At 48.0% G+C, this 19,491-nt stretch overlaps 1 protein-coding gene across 1 annotated transcript; it reads right to left on the reverse strand.

Moving 5' to 3' along the window:
* Nucleotides 1-4,531: 4,531 nt before the first annotated feature.
* LOC105044969 (galactinol synthase 2) lies at nucleotides 4,532-6,158 on the reverse strand. The gene is made up of 4 exons (XM_010923091.4): nucleotides 5,682-6,158; nucleotides 5,251-5,574; nucleotides 5,022-5,156; nucleotides 4,532-4,917 (listed from the first exon to the last, which is right to left on the reverse strand). Exons 1-4 carry the CDS (start codon nucleotides 6,018-6,020, stop codon nucleotides 4,666-4,668), a joined length of 1,050 nt encoding a protein of 349 aa, XP_010921393.1. The 5' UTR covers nucleotides 6,021-6,158; the 3' UTR covers nucleotides 4,532-4,665.
* Between the last annotated feature and the right edge of the window lie 13,333 nt (nucleotides 6,159-19,491).

Genomic DNA, 19,491 nt, shown 5'->3' on the forward strand with positions numbered 1-19,491 from the left:
AATGGATCGAAACAATTTCACTTTAACTCAGTAAAGATTATCGATTCAGAACAATCCTAGTGAGCTCTTACAATCCGTCAGTGACATTTAGCCATATATAGTGGCAACCCAATAGAACTGAAATAAACCTCTAGGTGTAATTAACGTGTAATTCAGTCCCTCTATCATGAGTTTCGATTAGGTGGCAGGCCATGGATAAATCGTCAAACCTCAACATCAATCATATGATAGATTCGATTAGTTCAAGTCCAATTATGACTTCTATGAAATTTTTTTTCATCAATCACACTGCTGTGACCACAGACTCATGGAATTAGCCTCTCAAATCTCATAAGACTACTCATCTCTATCAAGATCGATAAATCCTATTTTGATGCATACCCCACTCCTATAGTGGATCAACTGTCATCAACATCCATTATAAGGGCTCATTGAGATCCATGTTTATGGTGTCAGTCAAACTCCAATAGCCATACTGCGAGTAGCAGTACTATTTCAAGTCAAAGGACTAGTCACACAACTACAGCATCGAGACAATCACTGACGATAAAAATTCAAGTGATCTCTTATTTGGTCATGTTCAGTACTAGTTATTCTCTAACAACTATCCAGACTCGTTGTCCTGTGTCTCTACACAGTAGAACAGAGACTGATCTATCCCGAAAAAAATTATTTGTGCGTCAATCTATCTGGATCAATCACCATCTTCATGATAGTCCTATGATCGGAGTATTTAGAAATTAAATACATGTCTCTAATTCTCAACGCCTTAAGAATATGTATCGAAACTAATTCTATGAATGATTCAAGGACACATCATACTTGAATGAAAGAGAAAATATCTTTTTATTAATCATATCAATATATTAAGTACAGAATTGTGTCCAGAATTATTACAATGTGTCAGTCATATTGACTTTTAGGACATACATCTAACACCCTCCTCAGGTTGCATTTGCTGATAAAATTCTGCCAACATCTAAAAAGTATATTGTTGGGGATTATGAACCTGCCATAGATCAGCTTTTATACAGGGGCCAAACTTGCCACCCCCATAAAATTTCTATCACTCAATATATATAATATATATATATAGAGAGAGAGAGAGGGGTTAGAATCAATTCGATCAGATTTGAACTTAGATACGGTCATATCAAAACTCTGTAATAGAAGTTATTATATCAATGATCCAAACCATTGAATGTGATTTACTATCTCAAAATTGCTTGCACACAAAAAATTATATGATTTGAAAATCTATAGACTATGCATCAAGTAGTCAAAAATTGAATATCCTAAATAAAATTGAATTAGATGTATTTTTTGATCACTTAATACATAGACTTAGAGTCTTCAAATCATCTAATTTTTTGTATATAAATAATTTTGAGATAGTAAATCATATCCAATAACTTGGATCATCGATGTAAAGCCTTCATTGTCGAATTTTGATCTAATCGGATCTAAACCCAAATATGATCTATCTTGCCCAAGTCTATTCCTCTCTATATATATATAACAGTTTGGATCATCGATGTAAAGCTTTCATTGTTCAGTTTGATCTAATTTGATCTAAACCCAAATCTAATCTGTCTTGTCCAAGTCTATCCTTTTATATATATATATATATATATATTATATATATATATATATATATATATATATATATATTTGATATGTAATCAGAGTTTTTATTATGCTGATGTTGCATATAGATTTTGATTTTACTATGAACGGAAATCATGTCCAATAATTTTATTTTGTTTTGCTCTTTCAGGAAATAAGTACAGCCTTAGAGCAGCTAATCAGAGCAATATTTTAAATTTCCATTGCTTCGGCATGTATTAAAATAAATATTGTGCTATTTTCAAATTGATTTTTTTTTTTTAATATGTATCACAATTTCAATTTTTACATTGGATGGATAACAATATTACTTATTTTGGATCAAATTTAATGGCATGGCGAAATAGGGCAGGGGACTGCAAGAGAAACTTGAAATTCTCAAGGTAACTAATGATTACTTTGATTTAGCTCCATGCAGAGAGCAGATAGGCATCACATCTCCTTTGTCAGAATTTACTAAATTCTATACTGCAAAAGATCATGATAAATATATGACCCTCCTTCCAAATACTCAAACACCTCCTAATCTGAATCAGCTTTACATCCTTGTGATGACATCCACAACATGCATCAAAGACGTCAGCCATCTGTCTTGTAAGTGGACATGCAATAGTATTCATTTAATTACGTACATGCTCTTTTCTAACCAACTCAGGGTCAAGATAAGAAATGATGGAGATACAAGGAATGAACCCACGGTCAGAGGGTAATACTTTTCTGTTTTGTTTTTTTTCTTTAGATGGATAACATGTCTTATTCGGCATCCTTCCTCCCCCCTTCTGTGATCTGATCCACTAACAAATATCCGCCTCCTTTGAACATCGCAATCCAAGCCAGGTCAAGATTCTGGATCTACGGTTACCGAACGAATCACCTCCGCCAGACCACGCAATGTTACCACAAAATCGAACCGAAAAGACGGCGAAAGAAGCTATTTTTGGGTGCACTTTGGGTCTTTTAGCTGTCGCAGAGCATGGGAAGACACGTGCAAGTGAATCTTTTACACGGCATCCTCTCATCAACTTGAAAATTTGTTTCACATAAAAAAAATAAAATGAAATTAAATAAGAAAAAAAGAAATAGCTTACGTTTTACTAGTGGTAATTATAGATAGAAATATATAAAACTAGTGGAAAATTTGTGTTTATCAATGGACCTAGATTGTACCAATTGGGATCTTACAGGCTTGTAAACCTCGTTTTACTATATATGATTTTTAAAAAAATAGGAATACGAATCAAATTGAAATTCAATAATTTTATATTTAGACTTAAAAATATATTTTTTTGAATATTGATAGTACTAGATCTACACTCTATAGATATAGAGTTGCTAAATTTGGTGTATGCATACCACACATCACTCTTAGAACAACTTTATGTAAAATTTATAATGAGTTACATATTAAATGGTCTCTTATTTTTCTTTTTAGTTTATAAAGTTTTTTTTTATTATGATATTTAATATTATCTCGTGTAAGGGCCATTAGGTCATCAATTCAAACAAAGATGCTTGAATAAGATGATGGAACGTTATCTATGCTCTAAGATTTAGATAATTGGTTTTGGATGGAAGTGCTATAATTCTAAAATGTTTTATAAAAAGTCTACAAGAGAAAACGAGGAGCTGGACACGCATGATACATCAAGGCAGACTTAGAGAGCGAGTATTATATAACTGGATTCTAGTTGTTTGGCTCTACAAAATTTGATTTAGTAGAGATGAAAAAGTCATACATAAAGATTGCAAATAGATGACTATAATGTTGCAAAAATATCTCATTAGATAAGGTTATGAGGGGAGAAACATAAAAGATGAGCTCACCTACTCTCTTTTTATCTTGTGGAACCCTGCTAACTATGGCACAAGGGATAAAACTACATTTAGTTCTGTTTTTCTTAGTAACTATCATTGTATGAGCTCAAACAAAAACACATCAAACCTGTCTATCCATATTTAATATCGATCAGATGTAGCATCAGATAGTCTTCACAAATAACATTTAGAACTAAATAAATAGCATTTTGGGTTGGAAGCCATGTTGGGTGCATTACTATTCTTAGCACCGGCTTTTGAAACTATTTGAAACAACTTAAAACTAAATCATCAAGATTTATAGTTATTCGCCAACCAACGGTGCTAGTAAAGCTTGTTTCAAATGTGATGCAGTGAAAAAAATGCAGAAGTTAAACCGAAAATTAGAACAGATTTTCTATTTTGTCATGTTTCTCCTAGCATCCACCTTAAACCGAAAATTTAAGAACTCCTCGTACCAGTTGTCCATGCTCTAATTAGTATGAAGGAAAAAATTTATAGAACTAATGACTCCATTAACAAAAGGAGTCCCTAATTTTTTGCGTTAGCGGAGCGCGGCAAAAGTTTCCTTCTCTCTGCCTGTCCCATATGGTTTCTGCTTCACAATGATCTTCACCAAAGGAAAAGAAAACGAAGGACTAAAACACACATCATTCACCTCAGTTATACGCATCATGGATCCCCCAGTCCCCATTAATTATGCTGCTCCCTTTCCTTGTTATAGGTCTGTCATAAATGTCGCAATAATTACGCGTTTCAAGCATTACCCAAACTGAATGGCTTCAGGCCAAAGGAAAATTGATGGTACGTAGACCTCCACAGGATTAGGATTTGGAAAAATCATTGCGATGCATTGCTCTCCACACAAGTTTTCATTCAAACATCTGAAAAGAAAGGCTCTCGTGTCAGATTTTTCAGACCCAACTTTTTTCTTCTTCAGAACTTTTTTTTTTTTTTTTCTTTTCAATCACTCCATATTATACACCAGCATGAATTGCAAATAGTTAACAAATAACTGCAATCCCGCGATTTGAGAACATCTTTACCCTATAAACCCTTTCTTTCCCCCTTTTCTTAGGTCATAATCTGCTTTATAGAAACACACTATTATTTATCCATTCCAAATATTAACAAAGTCCAAAGACACTATTTTTCCAAAAGAGACTTATTAATCTTGAAAAAAAAAAAAAGGGAGCCCGAGAGCGCCATTGCGGCTTCCCCATATCATGCCGCCGAGGGTGCAGTCACGTAATGCACCACCCCAGCCTCCGACAGGGCCTCCAGGAACGGCTGCTTCAACCCGTCCGCCGGCGCCGGCGCCTGCGCTGTCGCCGGAACCGCGGCCTCCGCCACCGCCGGTCCCTTGTAGTCCAACGACTCGTCGTTGTATGTTTCCCACCACTTCTTCACCAGCGTCTTGATGTCCTCCCGATCCATGTTCGCCTCCTTCCCCGTGTACCTCCACGGCTTCGACCCCTGCAAACCCATTTTTTTAATTAAAAAATACGTCAGCACGCAAGTCAAAGCATGGAATCATCAGATCCACCAAGATCGGACGGTCAAAACTCGATGGCACGTACCGCAGCGCAGTAGTGGACCACCTTGACCTTGTCCAGCTCCACGTTCTCCGGGTGCCTCCACAGCATCGCGAGGACCAAATTGTAAACCCCAGGGATCGGCGTGTAAACATCCTTGAAGAACATGTTCAAAAAGTCCTACGCCCGAATAAAAAAAATTCAAAACTTAGAACCGACCGCCAAAAACCTCACTGGAATCTGTCTGAAAGACGACAAAAAACCGCAGGATTACCTGCTCGGCGAACGGGGTGGGGGGAGTGGACCTGACGGCCTTAAGGAGAGACTCGGCGGTGGCGAGGCTGGGCTCGTGGACGAACATCCCGGCGTTAAAGTAGAGCGCCGGCCGGGGTCCAAGCTTGTCCTCCGGCCAGGATACCTTATCCGGGCACTGCTGGCAGTATCCAATCTCGTATTGCGGCGTGTGACTCCAAGTCTTCTCGCAGAAACAATCCATCACCGCATAGAAGTCGCCATCCGGGAGATCGAAGAGGTGGTCGATGTTATCGTATACCTGGATATCCGCGTCCAGGTATATCATCTTCTGGTACTCCACGAACTGCACACCATGACACCAGTACCACATTTGAATAAGACAGAAACAAAGATTCCTTAAAATTAGAGGAAGGTAGAGTGGTACAGTGGGATACGGGGCGGTGAGACTACCTCCCAGATACGGAGCTTGGAGTAGTTGATTACGTAGTAGGCCATAGCGAACTGGGTCTGGTTCTCCGGGGGGTAGACGGGCTCGATCTCGCGGACGAGGCATCCCTGGGAGCGGAGGATCCGACGATGGTCCTCCGGCACGTCCGGCAGCACCGCCACCACCAGCGGATACGCGGATTTCACCTTCCTCAGCCCCTTCGCCAACCCGACCACGCCCTTCCAGTAGTCCCCGTCGCCGGCGAGGAACGTCACGTACGCCCTTCTCGACACCGCCGCCGCCGCCGAACGCTTTCCATATGCTGCGACCACCGCTGCCTTCCTGACGATCTCTGGCGCCATCGCTAACAACTCGAACAGAAGTTAAATGAAAAGAAGAGAAGCGTAAGAGAGGAGGAGGAGGAGGAGGAGAAGACTGGGCAAGAAGGACGAGAGCAGAGAGCTCGAAAACTTCGAAAGCTTGGAATGATCTCCAAGAGAACTTGATGACCGGTTGAGGAGATTTGGGGACGAATAAATAAGCGCCGGGGGCTGCAGGTGTTGGTAACTTTGCCGAGAGGTGAGCTGTCTCGCATGTACCTATCAGCGCGGAGTTGACGGTACGCCGTACACGTGTCGTGTTGGTGAATCGAGCGGTCACGGACGTGTTCGAGCCTTTTAGGAAGGTTCGAGAGAGGGACATTTTTGTCACAGAAGAGGCTAGAACGATTTTGTGCCCGGAGGGCACCGAGGTTGTGGGATGGACGTCCGACACCCGTCACCACGGTTAGACGACAACTGTTGGGCTCTTCAATATTAACAGTTTATACTTGTTAGAACGGACCAGATTTGTCAGCAGCTAACTGGTCTACTTTAATTGAGTTGAACCTCCCGCCTTAAACGGTTCCTTTTGTCCATTTCTACGTCCTTGCCGTTATATTGCATTTCACGTGCATGGTCTGCCGACATCGGGAGTTGGAATTTAGAATGCGTGCGAGCCACAACTTTGGTGAGTCCACCACAAGTCTCTTCCGCGGACGATCGTGGCCGTCCATAGTAAATCTTTATAAGATATCTGCTTATATGATTGGCTCGAAAGGCATTTGAGACCACGTGGACGAATCATGGCTTTTGCTGTTTGTGGTATCTTATACCAGAAGTAATTCGAACCAGCTCTAATGGTAATCTTGATTCACTTAAGAATCTTGATCTGTCGGTGGTGTGATAACCGTCTGATTTGGAACGGAGGGCTATTAGAACCCAACGATAAGGTATTCCACTCCACGTTATAACGTGGCGCGATATCACTGCCGAGGCACGACAAGTTAACTCGGCCAGGGGTACAATCTAGCGGTGACGGAGATTTTTTTTTTGGTTTTCTGTAAGAACGGTGACGGAGATAGAGAGGGATTGCAGTTTCTTCAACGCCGTCACGAGCGGTCTTCACTAAGGCTGTCGTGATGCCACGTGTCAGTCAGCACTTTCGTGCGAGTCTTCCAGGTGTCGCGGTGGCGTGACCGCCCACCTGGGGTGGCCAACTACCCCGCCCGGTCACGCCTGCCTCTCCAATCGAACGCTGGATGGAATAAGCGGTAATGGGACCTCGAGGACAGCATATTCCATTGGTTCCTGGTCTCCTGGGACCCAGGGATGCAAGACCGCAATAAGATCTGGGCACCGGCCACTCTCATTATGATACTTTATCCTACATTAATATTAAATCGAGACGTGGAACGCGCCGAAACTACTGTGTATGCTCAAATTCAAACCGTTGGATTGAAATTGGATGATAATAGAGCGACGGGGAACGGTCACGGTCTCGTGGAAAATGTTAAACTGCATTGATGGAATGACGCCGACAAAGGCGACTAGTCCGTTCTACGAACGGGAGGCTCGATCTTGCCGCATCTCGCGGGGATTTGGTTGGCCCACTCCCCCGATGATGTTACGCAATTTATTTTGTGGGACCACCCTTATCCCTGTTTTCGGATTTTTTAAGGCTATATTACGTAGGAAAAGTTATTTAGGTGCATCTAGTGTAGGTTATTAATTTCGGCTTAGCGCGTCACTAGATTAGCTAATAGCGAGCCTCAAGATTATGGCAAGAGACTACATAAGTGCCGCGACTTAAACATGGTGGGTAAATTATCTACCTGTAGTATGGAAGTGATCTGAGGAATATTTAATCCAAGTTGGAATTGATTGAAGGGCAAAACTTATCTACTAAAATATGTTAAAGTTCAAAGATAAACGCTGGGCTCAACATGGTGGCTATAAATTTGGCTAGAGTCAATAGAAGAAAAAAATCATGATATAAGCGCATATAATGTAATGTTACTATCTAGCTTGACAAGCGAGAAGTTTGAAGAGTTGAAGTTATAATTACATTGATATTATTTAATTTTAAAAATATAAAAAAAATATTATCAAGAAAAATCAATAAACTTGGTGTCTCTTTGGTGGCTATAAATTTGGCTAGAGTCAATAGAATAAAAAAATTCTGGTATGAGCGCATATAATGCAATGTTACTATCTAGTTTGACAAGCAAGAAGTTTGAAGAGTTGAAGTTATAACTATGTTGATGTTATTTAATTCTAGAAGTGTAAGAAAATTTCATTATCAAGAAAACTTAATAAACTTGGTGTCTCTCGGACTTCCAACATTCAATAAATTACTATCACCTCTAAAAAAAAAAAGGATCAAATTTATTAGAATAAAGTATATTCTCTATGATAAATATTAAAAATTACAAATCTAATACACATAAGCAAATTTCATGGTTTGACTTTTTTTATTTATGACAGCTAATTAGCATATGCAAGAGTGACTACTTTAAGAGAAAGGAGTAATTAAAAAATATCAATGATATCATAACATGTGAAATGGATGATTGATTTAAATCAAAAGAATAAATAATATATAATATTGAGAATGAAAATTTTTGAATTTATTTTTTTTTGTTGCATATATTTACCACAAGGATGTCTTATTAAAAATTGCATAGGATTTACAACAACTTTCTTAAAAAATGTAAAACTTAACAGGATGAGAAACACCATCACTAGTAAACACGGGAAAGACTTTGGATAAAGACCATTTTTCTACTCAAGTAATGAAATACTTGTGAGGCCACTGATGAGATCTGTCTCGAATTAACTAGTTACATTTTAAATTTATTATAGTCTTCATTTGCCAACTACAACTATTATACATAACTTAAATTTTAAAAGATATGTTTGATAGTCCTTTTTTTATTAAATTAGCTAATCAATCAAGTACTCTCTCTTATCAAAACTAGTTACTATCATTGCAAAGTTGCGGAAGTACCACAAACATGGTGGACTAAATTTTCTAAAACTAATATGAAGTAGTGTTGAGAATATTTTATCTATTACCATAAGGTTTAGAGACTTCATGTCAAATGATACTTTAAAAAGAATATTGAGCTTCACAATCTTGATCTTTGAATATACTCTAGAGTCACAAAAGATAATTGCATCTTCGATGGTAGAATATTGCTTGTTACAATGTTGCTATTTAGTGTGAAAGTGATGTTGAGGATATTTTATCTATCATCAAAATTTAGAAAGAGTAAAGTTTTTCTATTTGAAGGTGTTTTAGAAGTAATACCAAATTTTACATATAAACTCACTACAAATTTATAAAAAAGAATCATAGAATTATTAATAAACTAGTGCATATTATAAAATTGCCATTTATCTTAGCAAAATATATGTTTGAAAGGTTAAGTTATAGTTTTGCCACTAAAATATAACATAGATATCATATTTGTTAACTAATTGTCAACATCAAGAAAAATCAACAAACTTGGCATTTCTCTAACCCACATAACCCATGACAAATTATTTCCCAGAAAGAAAGGGGGAGATCAAACTTAACATGACAATGTATTGTGGACCAGAAATATTAACATATCACAAATGTGGTGCATATAAACATTGCATTAGATGTAGGTTATGCACCATTTTTTTTACATCAATTAATCGGCACATGCATGAGTGTGATTTTAACTCGGTCCAAAATTCAGCAAAGAAAAGTTGTGATACTGCAATAACCATGGCGTATTGCAATGTGGATATCTACCTTGTGAGTTACAAGTTTTAAAAGATCATAGATACTAAGATACAACTTCATGTTTTGTTTTTTTTCAGCTACTTAATTTAGATATTAGATAACTAATTATTGCTAGCAATAAAAATTGACAACTTTGGTAATTTTCCTAATCTATCTTACGTTGCATTGGGGAGGGGGGGAGGAGAGAGGGAGAGAGAGAGAGAGAGAGATAGAATTTATTGGGATATGGTATTATAAGTTATAGGTATCGATATGCCATAAATATGATGTATAGATGAAGGCTTAGATTTTCTATCAGCTCTTTTTATTTATATTGATTGATATATAGGTGCACGTGATTGCTCTAAGAGAGAGAAGTGACTAGTTGGTGAACTCATATTTGGTTGTTTAGAAAATTTATAAAGAAAATAAAAAAAATAAAAAAAAATGTATCCATAGAAAAGAGAGGAAAAAAAAAAGAAGCTAAATTTGGAAACCTCTTTCTACGTTATTTACTTATTCACAGTCGGAGGACTTGATTTTTCAAAAAAAAAAATCATTTTCCTATGCTTTCTATGAGCAACTAAACATACTCTAAAAATGTTCTATGATTTATTTAAGTGCAAAAAGTAAATCATAGTTGTTGCGGCCAATCGCCTCGTCGCCCGATCGCCGGGAAGCGTGCACCTGCAAAAGGAAGTCCGCACTGACCGGAGGCGGCTCCGGCGGAGACCCTCCGACGGTCAAGTCAGAGAGGTGACTGGGCAACAGTGAAATGCAGACAGAGAGCTCTGAGAAAGAGAGAGGGAGAGAGAGAGGAGCGAGCCTGCGTATGTGGGAGAGACGGGTGGATCGACCCTTTGCACTGTTGCCTTCCTCGGTATATATAGTGGAGCACGGTATGGCGCCGTCATTAATGGCGCGGACAAGTGAGGAACTGTCAACTCACTGTAGGCTGTCAGAGCCGCCGTAAAAACGTCATGTCGCCGTGTATCCGTCTAATCACCAGGGTTGACCCGGCTCTCGGCGGGACAATGCCCCTAGGTAACTGTGCCGCATGTCCGTGTCAGAGCTGACAACGTCTGGCGGCCGTACGGCGATTGGAGGAGCCGACCGACCCAACGTCGGTAGCCAGCGAAGTGGTGTCGGGCCCCTCCATTGGTCGGCGAGCATCATATAAGTCGGCCATCGAACCTCGGGGTTCGGTCGGTCGGGATGGATACGCCCGACATACCCCCAGTCGGCGATGGGCCGTTGGATGGACGGTTATTAGTCGCTGATGGGTCCCGTCAGTCGGTCGACCGATGATCGGTCGGCCTTTCGGCCAGTCAGAGTCGTCCAACGGGGGCGGTCGGGCCCTCCAGTCGGTCGGGCCCTCCAGCAGTCGGTCGGGCCCTCCAGCAGTCGGTCGGTCAGCGGGTATCCCCCAACAGTTGCCCCCCTCCACTCCCAAGTCGGGTGGTGGACAGGACGATGCTTCCATTCGGGCAGCAATCCCGGACGACTGGGAGTGGATTTGTCGCACGTGTAGATCCGACCGTACTGTCGGATGGTCCGATGTCAGATGCCTCATGAATGCTCAGCGATCCGGACGTCCAGTCGATGTCAGAGGTCACGTCGGCGTCGGGCGTCAGACGCCACGTCTTGTCGTCGTCAGTCGTCACGTCGGTGTCAGAAGATCGGGCTCCGGACGATACGGCGTCAGTCGATCGGATATTCGGCGCCGATTGCGGAAGAGTGGGCCGCTGTCAGGCATCCCATCGGGAACGCGAACCGGCGCGGGTGCGTGAATGCGGGACCGCGCCCCGCGCGCCGCGTGTCAAGGTGGTTGGCTGGCGCCCGCTCCAGCATTTAATGCGGGCGGTGCGGCCGTCCCGGGGCGGGGCGCGCCGAATCTTCCGCCAACCGGGGGGCGCCACGCGTCGAGCATCTGCAGGACTTTGATCGGCGCGGAAGGATCTCGGCCGTCGGTCGGGGCAGCTGATCGGGGGAAAGCCCCGATGGAGCCCGCGGAGGAGGATAGATCGGGGGGCCGGTCGATGCCTCCAAGCAACTACTACCCCGAGGGTTCGTCGGCGTTGGCCGACCACGATCTCGCGAGGAGGTTGTGCCAAGGAATCCTCCTCCCAACCGATGTGGGGTTGCTGCGAACTCGGCAGGTGTCCGAGATGTTGTCTCGGTTCTACCCGACGATGGTCGAGGTAAGCTTCGGGTCCTCTCTTCCTTAGAGATTTTCCTTGGGAATTTTTGCTTATCATGCAATTCTGACGAAGCTTTTTGATCGGCAGCTGATTTTCACAATGTCCGAACTTGAGGTCGGGTACCGAAGGTTCGGCAACGTTCGGGCAGCCTTCAAGGAGAGGTCGGCGGCGGCCGAAGCAGAGAGGGCGATGTTGGCCGAACAACTCCTGCAGTCGGCCGACCGGGAGGCCAAGTTAGTCGACGAGGTCTCCCGGCTTGGGTCCGAACTGCAGTCGGCCAAAAAGGAGGCCAGGCACAAAGGTCGGGCCGTACGCCGCCTTCGACGCGAACGGGATGGTGCAACCGCCGAGCTCAAAGGGGAACGCGAGCAACTCCGGGCCAGCCTGGAGAAGCTCGCGGAAGCCGAAGAGGAGCTGTCCATCGCCCAGATCGACGCCGAAATGGCGAAGGCCGAGGCGGAGTCGGCGAGGGAGGAGCTCGCCCGAGCTGAGGACGAGGCAGTGTCGGCGAGAGAGTCGGCCGAACGGGCGGTGGAGGACTTCCGGTCCTCCGACCGATACCGGGAGGAGATGCTCGAATCGGGCTTCGCCTCATACCGGGTCGGGTTCGAGGATGGTCGGGACGCCGTCCATGCCTTGTACCCGGAGGTGGACGTCAGCCGCGTCATCCCACCGTTCGCCGAGGAAGGAGCCGAAGAAGAAGGAACGGAAGAGATGGCCGACCAGCCGTCGGGAGGCGTCATCGTGGTGGAGGAAGCCGTCCCAGAGCAGGTGCCGACCGAAGTTCCTTTGTCGACCGAAGCCCATCCCTCGGCGGCCGACCAAGCGTCGCTTATGGCCGAGACGCCGATCATCCCCGATCCTCCGTCGGTCGAAGAGATCGATCAGGACGGGTGATCGGTCCTGCCGACCATCTTTATTTTTGTCTTTTTTGAAAATACATGTAATCGGGCTTCGTCCCGACTCTGTAATTTCCTTTTATCAACGAATAAAATTTTCTTCTTTTCCTTCTTGTTTGTAATGCCGACCATTGCTGCGATGTCGAACTTTAGTTGCTAACTTAAGTAAGCCACTAACTCACGTGAGTCGGTAGGACTCCGACAACTTGCATAGCCCTGAAAGCGGAATGGGTCCCGACTTTAGGTCGGCTTCGGGTAGTCGAAGTTGCCAGTCGGGTCCATCTGTTGAGCCGGAAGCCGACCGAACCTGCCAAGGTTCGGCAGCCGGACCTCCGTAGATGCACTTAGTCGATCATCGTCCGGCGCAGTGTCGGGGGCACGATAGTAAGTCGGGTCCCCATGCTCTTGCGTCGGGTTTCATGTCCTTTGACAGATGGTGGCAAGCCGAGTGTCGTTCAGCCGGCCGTAGGTCGGTCGGCGAGTAGTGGGTGCGACTAAGGTCGCGTCATGTGATAGACGGTGGTAAGCCGAATATCTCTCGACCGGCCGTAGCCTGGTCGGAAGTCGCGGCAATAGCCGCGTGGGCTTTTAGCCTCTCTTCGGTCGGGGCCCAATCGGCCAGTCGGCCGATGGATTCTGCCCGAAAATTTGACCGTAGAAGGAGTATGAACTCCCGTCATCGTAGATGCATCGGTCCGTGTAAGGGGCCGATGTGTCGTCGGTGCCAGGTCCGCGTCGATGCGTCGGGGCTGAGCGCCGATCAGTAGTCGAAGAGTTAGAACTCCGATTTTTCAAACTGAACTTGTATTCCGACGATTGAATTACAGAATTCACTGATAATACAGCTTCAAGTTGTCGGCGTTCCAAGTCCGGGGAATGGGCTTCCCCTCAAGGGTCTCCAGCCGGTAGGCCCTCGGCCCGAAGGTGTCAGCAACCTTGTAGGGTCCTTCCCAGTTGGGAGTCAGCTTCCCTTGGTCCAAGGGCTTCGACACTTCTGCCTTCCTCAAGACTAGGTCGCCAGGCTTAAAGAGCTTTGGTCTGACCTTGGCGTTGTAATACCGGGCGACCCTCTGTCGGTATGAGGCCATTCGGATTTGAGCCTCATCTCGCAGTTCGGGGAGAAGGTCTAGGTCGGCCCTCCGGCTTTCGGAGTTGTCCGGCTCGCGGTACTGCTCGACCCTTGAAGATGGCAGGCCAATCTCGAGCGGGATCATAGCTTCTGTCCCGTAGGCCAAACTGAACGGCGACTCTCCGGTTGGGACGCGGGGGGTCGTTCGGTAAGCCCACAGGACGGAGCCCAGCTCGTTGACCCAGAGATCTTTGGCTTCGTTCAGTCGGGTCTTGAGTCCATGGAGCAGGGTTCGGTTCGTCACCTCAACCTCGCCGTTGGATTGTGGGTGCCCGACTGAAGTTAGTCGATGACGGATGTGGAACCTGGCGCAGAAGTCCTTGAAGTCTTGGTTGTCGAATTGCCGTCCGTTGTCGGTGATGATGGTGCGCGGCAATCCGAACCTGAAGATGATGGACTTTTGGATGAAGTCCTCCATCTTCCGCTCGGTAATCTGCGCCAAGGGCTCGGCCTCGACCCACTTCGTGAAGTAGTCGATGGCGACAACGATGAACTTCCTCTGGCCTGACGCCGGTGGGAAGGGGCCGAGAATATCGACTCCCCACTGAGCGAAGGGCCATGGAGCGACAATGGGAGTGATTTGGCTGGCCGGTTGGTGCTGAATATTGGCATACTTCTGGCATGGCTCGCACCTTCGGACCAACTCTGCCGCATCCTTCCTCATGGTCGGCCAGTAGTAGCCCTGTCGTAAGACCTTGAAGGCTAAGGACTTGCCCCCCAAGTGATTCCCACAAATTCCTTCGTGAACCTCTCGGAGGGCGTAGTCAGCGTCGGTCGGTCCCAAGCACCTGAGCAGAGGGAGGGAGAACGACCTCTTGTAGAGTCGGCCGTCCATGATCACATATTGCGACGCCGACCATCGGAGTCGCTTGGCCTCCGCGGGATCTTCGGGACTGATCCCGTCGGACAGGTACCGGACGATCGGGTCCATCCAACTTGGTTCAGACGTTAGCTGCTGTACTTCTTCGACCCGATCGATGCTCGGCTGTTGGAGGTTTTCGACAAACGTCCGACCCAAAGAATCATAGGCCGACGTTGCCAATCTGGAGAGAGCATCGGCACGGGCGTTCTCCGTCCTGGGGATGTGGGAGATCTCAAAATGCTCGAGGCGGGCCACGAGATCCTTTACCTTCTGAAGATACTTGATCATGGTCGGATCTCGCGCCTCGAAGTCGCCCTTGACCTGCCCCACGATCAGCTGAGAGTCGGAGAATGCCCGGAGGCTGTCGACGCCCAGTTCCTTCGCCATCCTCAAGCCCGCGAGGAGTGCCTCGTATTCGGCTTGATTGTTGGAGGCCTTGAAGTCGAACCGGAGGGCGTATTCGGTGACTACCCCATCCGAATTCGTGAGCAGGAGCCCGGCCCCGCTTTCCTGAGCGTTGGAGGCTCCGTCGATGTGAAGTACCCAGGTGGAGATCGGGTCTGGCTCAGAGACCGAATCTCGTCCCGGGCTTTCAGCTCCCGACTTTCGGTCGGTCGTCGGGCATTCAGCGATGAAGTCGGCCAAGACCTGAGCCTTCAAGGCAGGCCTCGGTCGGTACTGAATGTCGAACTCGCTAAGCTTCACTGCCCACTTAGCGAGTCGTCCGGATGTGTCGGGTCGGCGCAGTACGGCCCTCAGGGGCTGGTTGGTGAGTACCACGATGGCGTGGGCCTGGAAGTATGGTCGGAGCCGTTGCGCGGAGACGGTCAGGGCGAAAACCATCTTTTCCGTCTCCGAGTATCTGGCTTCGGCGCCGTGGAGCACTTTGCTGGTGTAGTAGATGGGCTGATGGGTTCGGCACTCGTTTTCCCGAACGAGCACCGAACTGATCGCCTCAGAAGATGTGGCCAAGTAGAGATACAAGGTCTCCCCGACCTGCGGCTTTACGAGCAGCGGCGGGGAAGCCAGGTACCTTTTCAGGTCTTCAAAGGCCTGTTCGCACTCATCCGATCAAGAGAAACCGTTCGCCTGGCGCAGGGTCTTGAAGAACGGGAGGCACCTTTCAGCTGATCGGGAAATGAATCGGCTAAGAGCGACGATTCTTCCGTTCAGTTGTTGGACCTCCTTCTTGGTGTTCGGATGACGCATGTCGAGGATCGCCTTTATCTTCTCAGGGTTGGCCTCGATCCCTCTCTGAGAAACGAGGAATCCGAGGAACTTCCCCGAGGTCACCCCGAAGGCGCATTTGGTTGGGTTGAGCTTCATTCGGTGTCGTCGAAGGGTGCGGAAGGTCTCCTCGAGATCCTGAACATGGTCCGGGATCTGCGTGCTCTTTATCAGCATGTCGTCCACGTACACCTCCATGTTACGCCCGATCTGGTCTTTGAAGACCTTATTGACGAGTCGCTGGTAGGTGGCGCCGGCATTCTTCAATCCAAAGGGCATCACCCGATAACAGTAGAGGCCCTTGGGGGTCACGAACGCGGTGTGCTCCTCGTCTTCAGGCGCCATCCGGATCTGATTGTACCCGGCGAAGGCGTCCATGAAGCTGAGCAGTCGAAATCCGGACGTCGCATCCACCAGCTGGTCGATCTTCGGGAGTGGAAAGCTATCCTTCGGGCATGCTCGGTTGAGGTCGGTATAGTCGATGCAGATCCTCCATTTCCCGTTGGCTTTCTTGACCATGACGACATTGGCGAGCCAATCGGGATACGTGTATTTCCGAATGAAGCCTGCTTCGAGCAGCTTGTCCACTTCTTCGTCAATGGCCTTCTGCCTTTCTGGGGCGAAGGACCTTTTCTTCTGCCTCACCGGCTTCATTGTCGGGTCGATGTTGAGTCGGTGAGTAATTATTTCTGAGGGGATGCCCGACATATCTGCTGCCGACCATGCGAATATGTCGGCGTTGGCCGTCAGCAGCTCCGCCAGTCGGTGGCGTTCGGTGTCGGGCAATTGAGACCTGACCCAAACTTTTCTGTCGGGATTTTCTCCTACCGGGATCGCCTCGAGCTGCTCGGCCGGCGAACCCCGCTCTTCCTCCTCCCGTTGATCCAGTTTGTCGATTGTCAGGGGATCCTTTGTCTCGTCGCTTTGGACGGAGATTTGGAAGCATCGTCGGGCGAGCTGTTGATCTCCGCGCATCTCCCCGACTCCGTTTTTGGTCGGGAATCGAACAAGGAGATGGTACGTCGAGACGATCGTCCTGAGGGCATTCAGTCCGGGTCGCCCGAGTATGGCGTTGTAGGCCGAAGGAACTTGGACGACCGCGAAAATGAGGGAGACTGTGCTTTGCCGTGGTTCGGTACCGACCGTCACGGGCAGGGTGATTTCTCCTTCTGTCGTGACGGTGTCTCCGGCAAAGCCGATCAAGGACGTGGAGACCCCACTAAGTCGATCAGTCGGTAGTCGCATTCGGGAGAAGGTTGAGTAAAACAAAACATTTGTCGAACTTCCATTATCAACAAAAATTCGTTTTACATCATAATTGGCTATTGTCGCCGACACAACAACAGCGTCGTCGTGGGGAGTCTGGATGCCCCGAACGTCGTCTTCTGAGAAGGTAATCACGTCGTCCGGGCGCGGCTTTTTCGTCGGCTCCCCCCTGTAGACGTCCCCGATCCCAGCCGCTTGGAGATCATGTTAATGACTCCAGCCGTCGGCTGGTTAGTCGGAGCCTCTTCAGTCGGCTGGGGGCGTCGATCGGCAGCCGGTCGGGTCGGCGGACCCTTTCGAAATTTGCCGAGATACCCCCGGCGGATGAGATTTTCGATCTCATCCTTCAACTGGATGCATCGCTCGGTGTCGTGGCCGTGGCTCCGATGGAACCGGCAGTACTTCCGATGGTCGAGGCCCTTTGCCTTCAGAGGCGGAGGCCGTCGCAGGTATTCTTCCCCTTCGATCTCCATCAAGATCTGCGCACGGGGAGTGGAGAGAGGAGTGTAGGAGTCATACCTGGGACGCACCGGCCTCGGAGTCTGTCGGCGAGGTGATTTTTGGATCTGTCGGGGTGGAGAAAGCCGACTATTGGCCGGGGGCCGGCTTGGTTCGGCAGGCTCCCGACCTTTTCTTCGCTTCTCCTTCGGACCTCTGGGTTCGACCAAGCGTCGGTCGGACGCTCCTTCGTCCGCGCGCATATACTTGTATGCGCGCTCCAGTAGCTCGGCGTATGTTCGGGGGAGGGTCTTGTCCAGAGAATAAGTAAACCGGGACGACCTCAGGCCCCGCTTCATGGCTGAAACTGCCATGTCTTCGTTGAGGTCCCGGACCTAGAGCGTGGCCGCGTTGAATCGCGCCACGAAGTGTCGGAGCGTCTCATTTTCCCCCTGCTTGAGGGAGAAAAGGCTATCCGACGTTCGCGGCGGCTTTCGGCTGGTGCTGAAATGGGCCACGAACGAGTGCTCGAGCTGCGCGAAGGAATGGATACTGCCCGATCGAAGACCGGAGTACCAAGCCCTGGCAGCCTTGCGAAGTGTGGCGGGGAAGCCGATGCAAAAAAGAGCGTCGGTTGCCCCTTGAATCGTCATGAGAGCTTTATAGCTCTCGAGGTGGTCGACTGGGTCGGTGGAGCCGTCGTATGGCTCCACGTTCGGCATTTTGAACCGACTGGGAATCGGCTCATCGAGGACCAGTCGAGAGAGAGGCTGGGCGGTCTGGAAGTCGACGTCGTTCGAAGACTTCTGGCCGTCCATCTGCAGTTGGGCGAGTCGGCGGTCGATCTCCTCGAACCGTCGCTCGTAGTCGTCCGCTCGTCGATGCTGGGAGACCCCGGGGGTGGAGCCTCCGGAGGATTCTGAAAGAGAGGCCGACGGTGTGCGCGGCCGCTTTTCCTTCCTCGCCCGTTCCAACGGGGAAGGAGAGGGCCGCTGGGACCGTCGGTCGTCGCGCCGTAGTCGCCCCTCCTCCTCTCCGTGGGAGCGCTGTTGGGAGCGCTCGCATGGAGGCGACAGGGGTCGGCGCGGTCGTCGGCGGCTGCTCCTGGAAGGCATAGGTCGGGCCGCCGGTTGTTGCTGGAGGCTTTTGACTGCGTCGGTCAGTACGGTCATCTGCCGTACGATGGCCGCAATCTGGGCCTCCGTGGTCACTGCAGGGCGCGGAGAGCTAGGCTCCGCCGCCGGTGGGGGCGGGGAGGCTTCTTCCCGGCGAGAAGAGCGCCTTGCCGACCCAGTGATTCTCGATCGTTGAGCTCTTGTCTTTGTCATGCTGACCCCTTCCTGGCGTGCCAATCTGTTGCAGCCAATCGCCTCGTCGCCCGATCGCCGGGAAGCGTGCACCTGCAAAAGGAAGTCCGCACTGACCGGAGGCGGCTCCGGCGGGGACCCTCCGACGGTAAAGTCAGAGAGGTGACTGGGCAACAGTGAAATGCAGACAGAGAGCTCTGAGAAAGAGAGAGGGAGAGAGAGAGGAGCGAGCCTGCGTATGTGGGAGAGACGGGTGGATCGACCCTTTGCACTGTTGCCTTCCCCGGTATATATAGTGGAGCACGGTATGGCGCCGTCATTAATGACGCGGACAAGTGAGGAACTGTCAACTCACTGTAGGCTGTCAGAGCCGCCGTGAAAACGTCATGTCGCCGTGTATCCTTCTAATCACCAGGGTTGACCCGGCTCT

The sequence above is a fragment of the Elaeis guineensis genome, chromosome 5, assembly GCF_000442705.2.
Source record: "Elaeis guineensis isolate ETL-2024a chromosome 5, EG11, whole genome shotgun sequence".
In the NCBI taxonomy this organism is placed as follows: Eukaryota; Viridiplantae; Streptophyta; class Magnoliopsida; order Arecales; family Arecaceae; genus Elaeis; species Elaeis guineensis.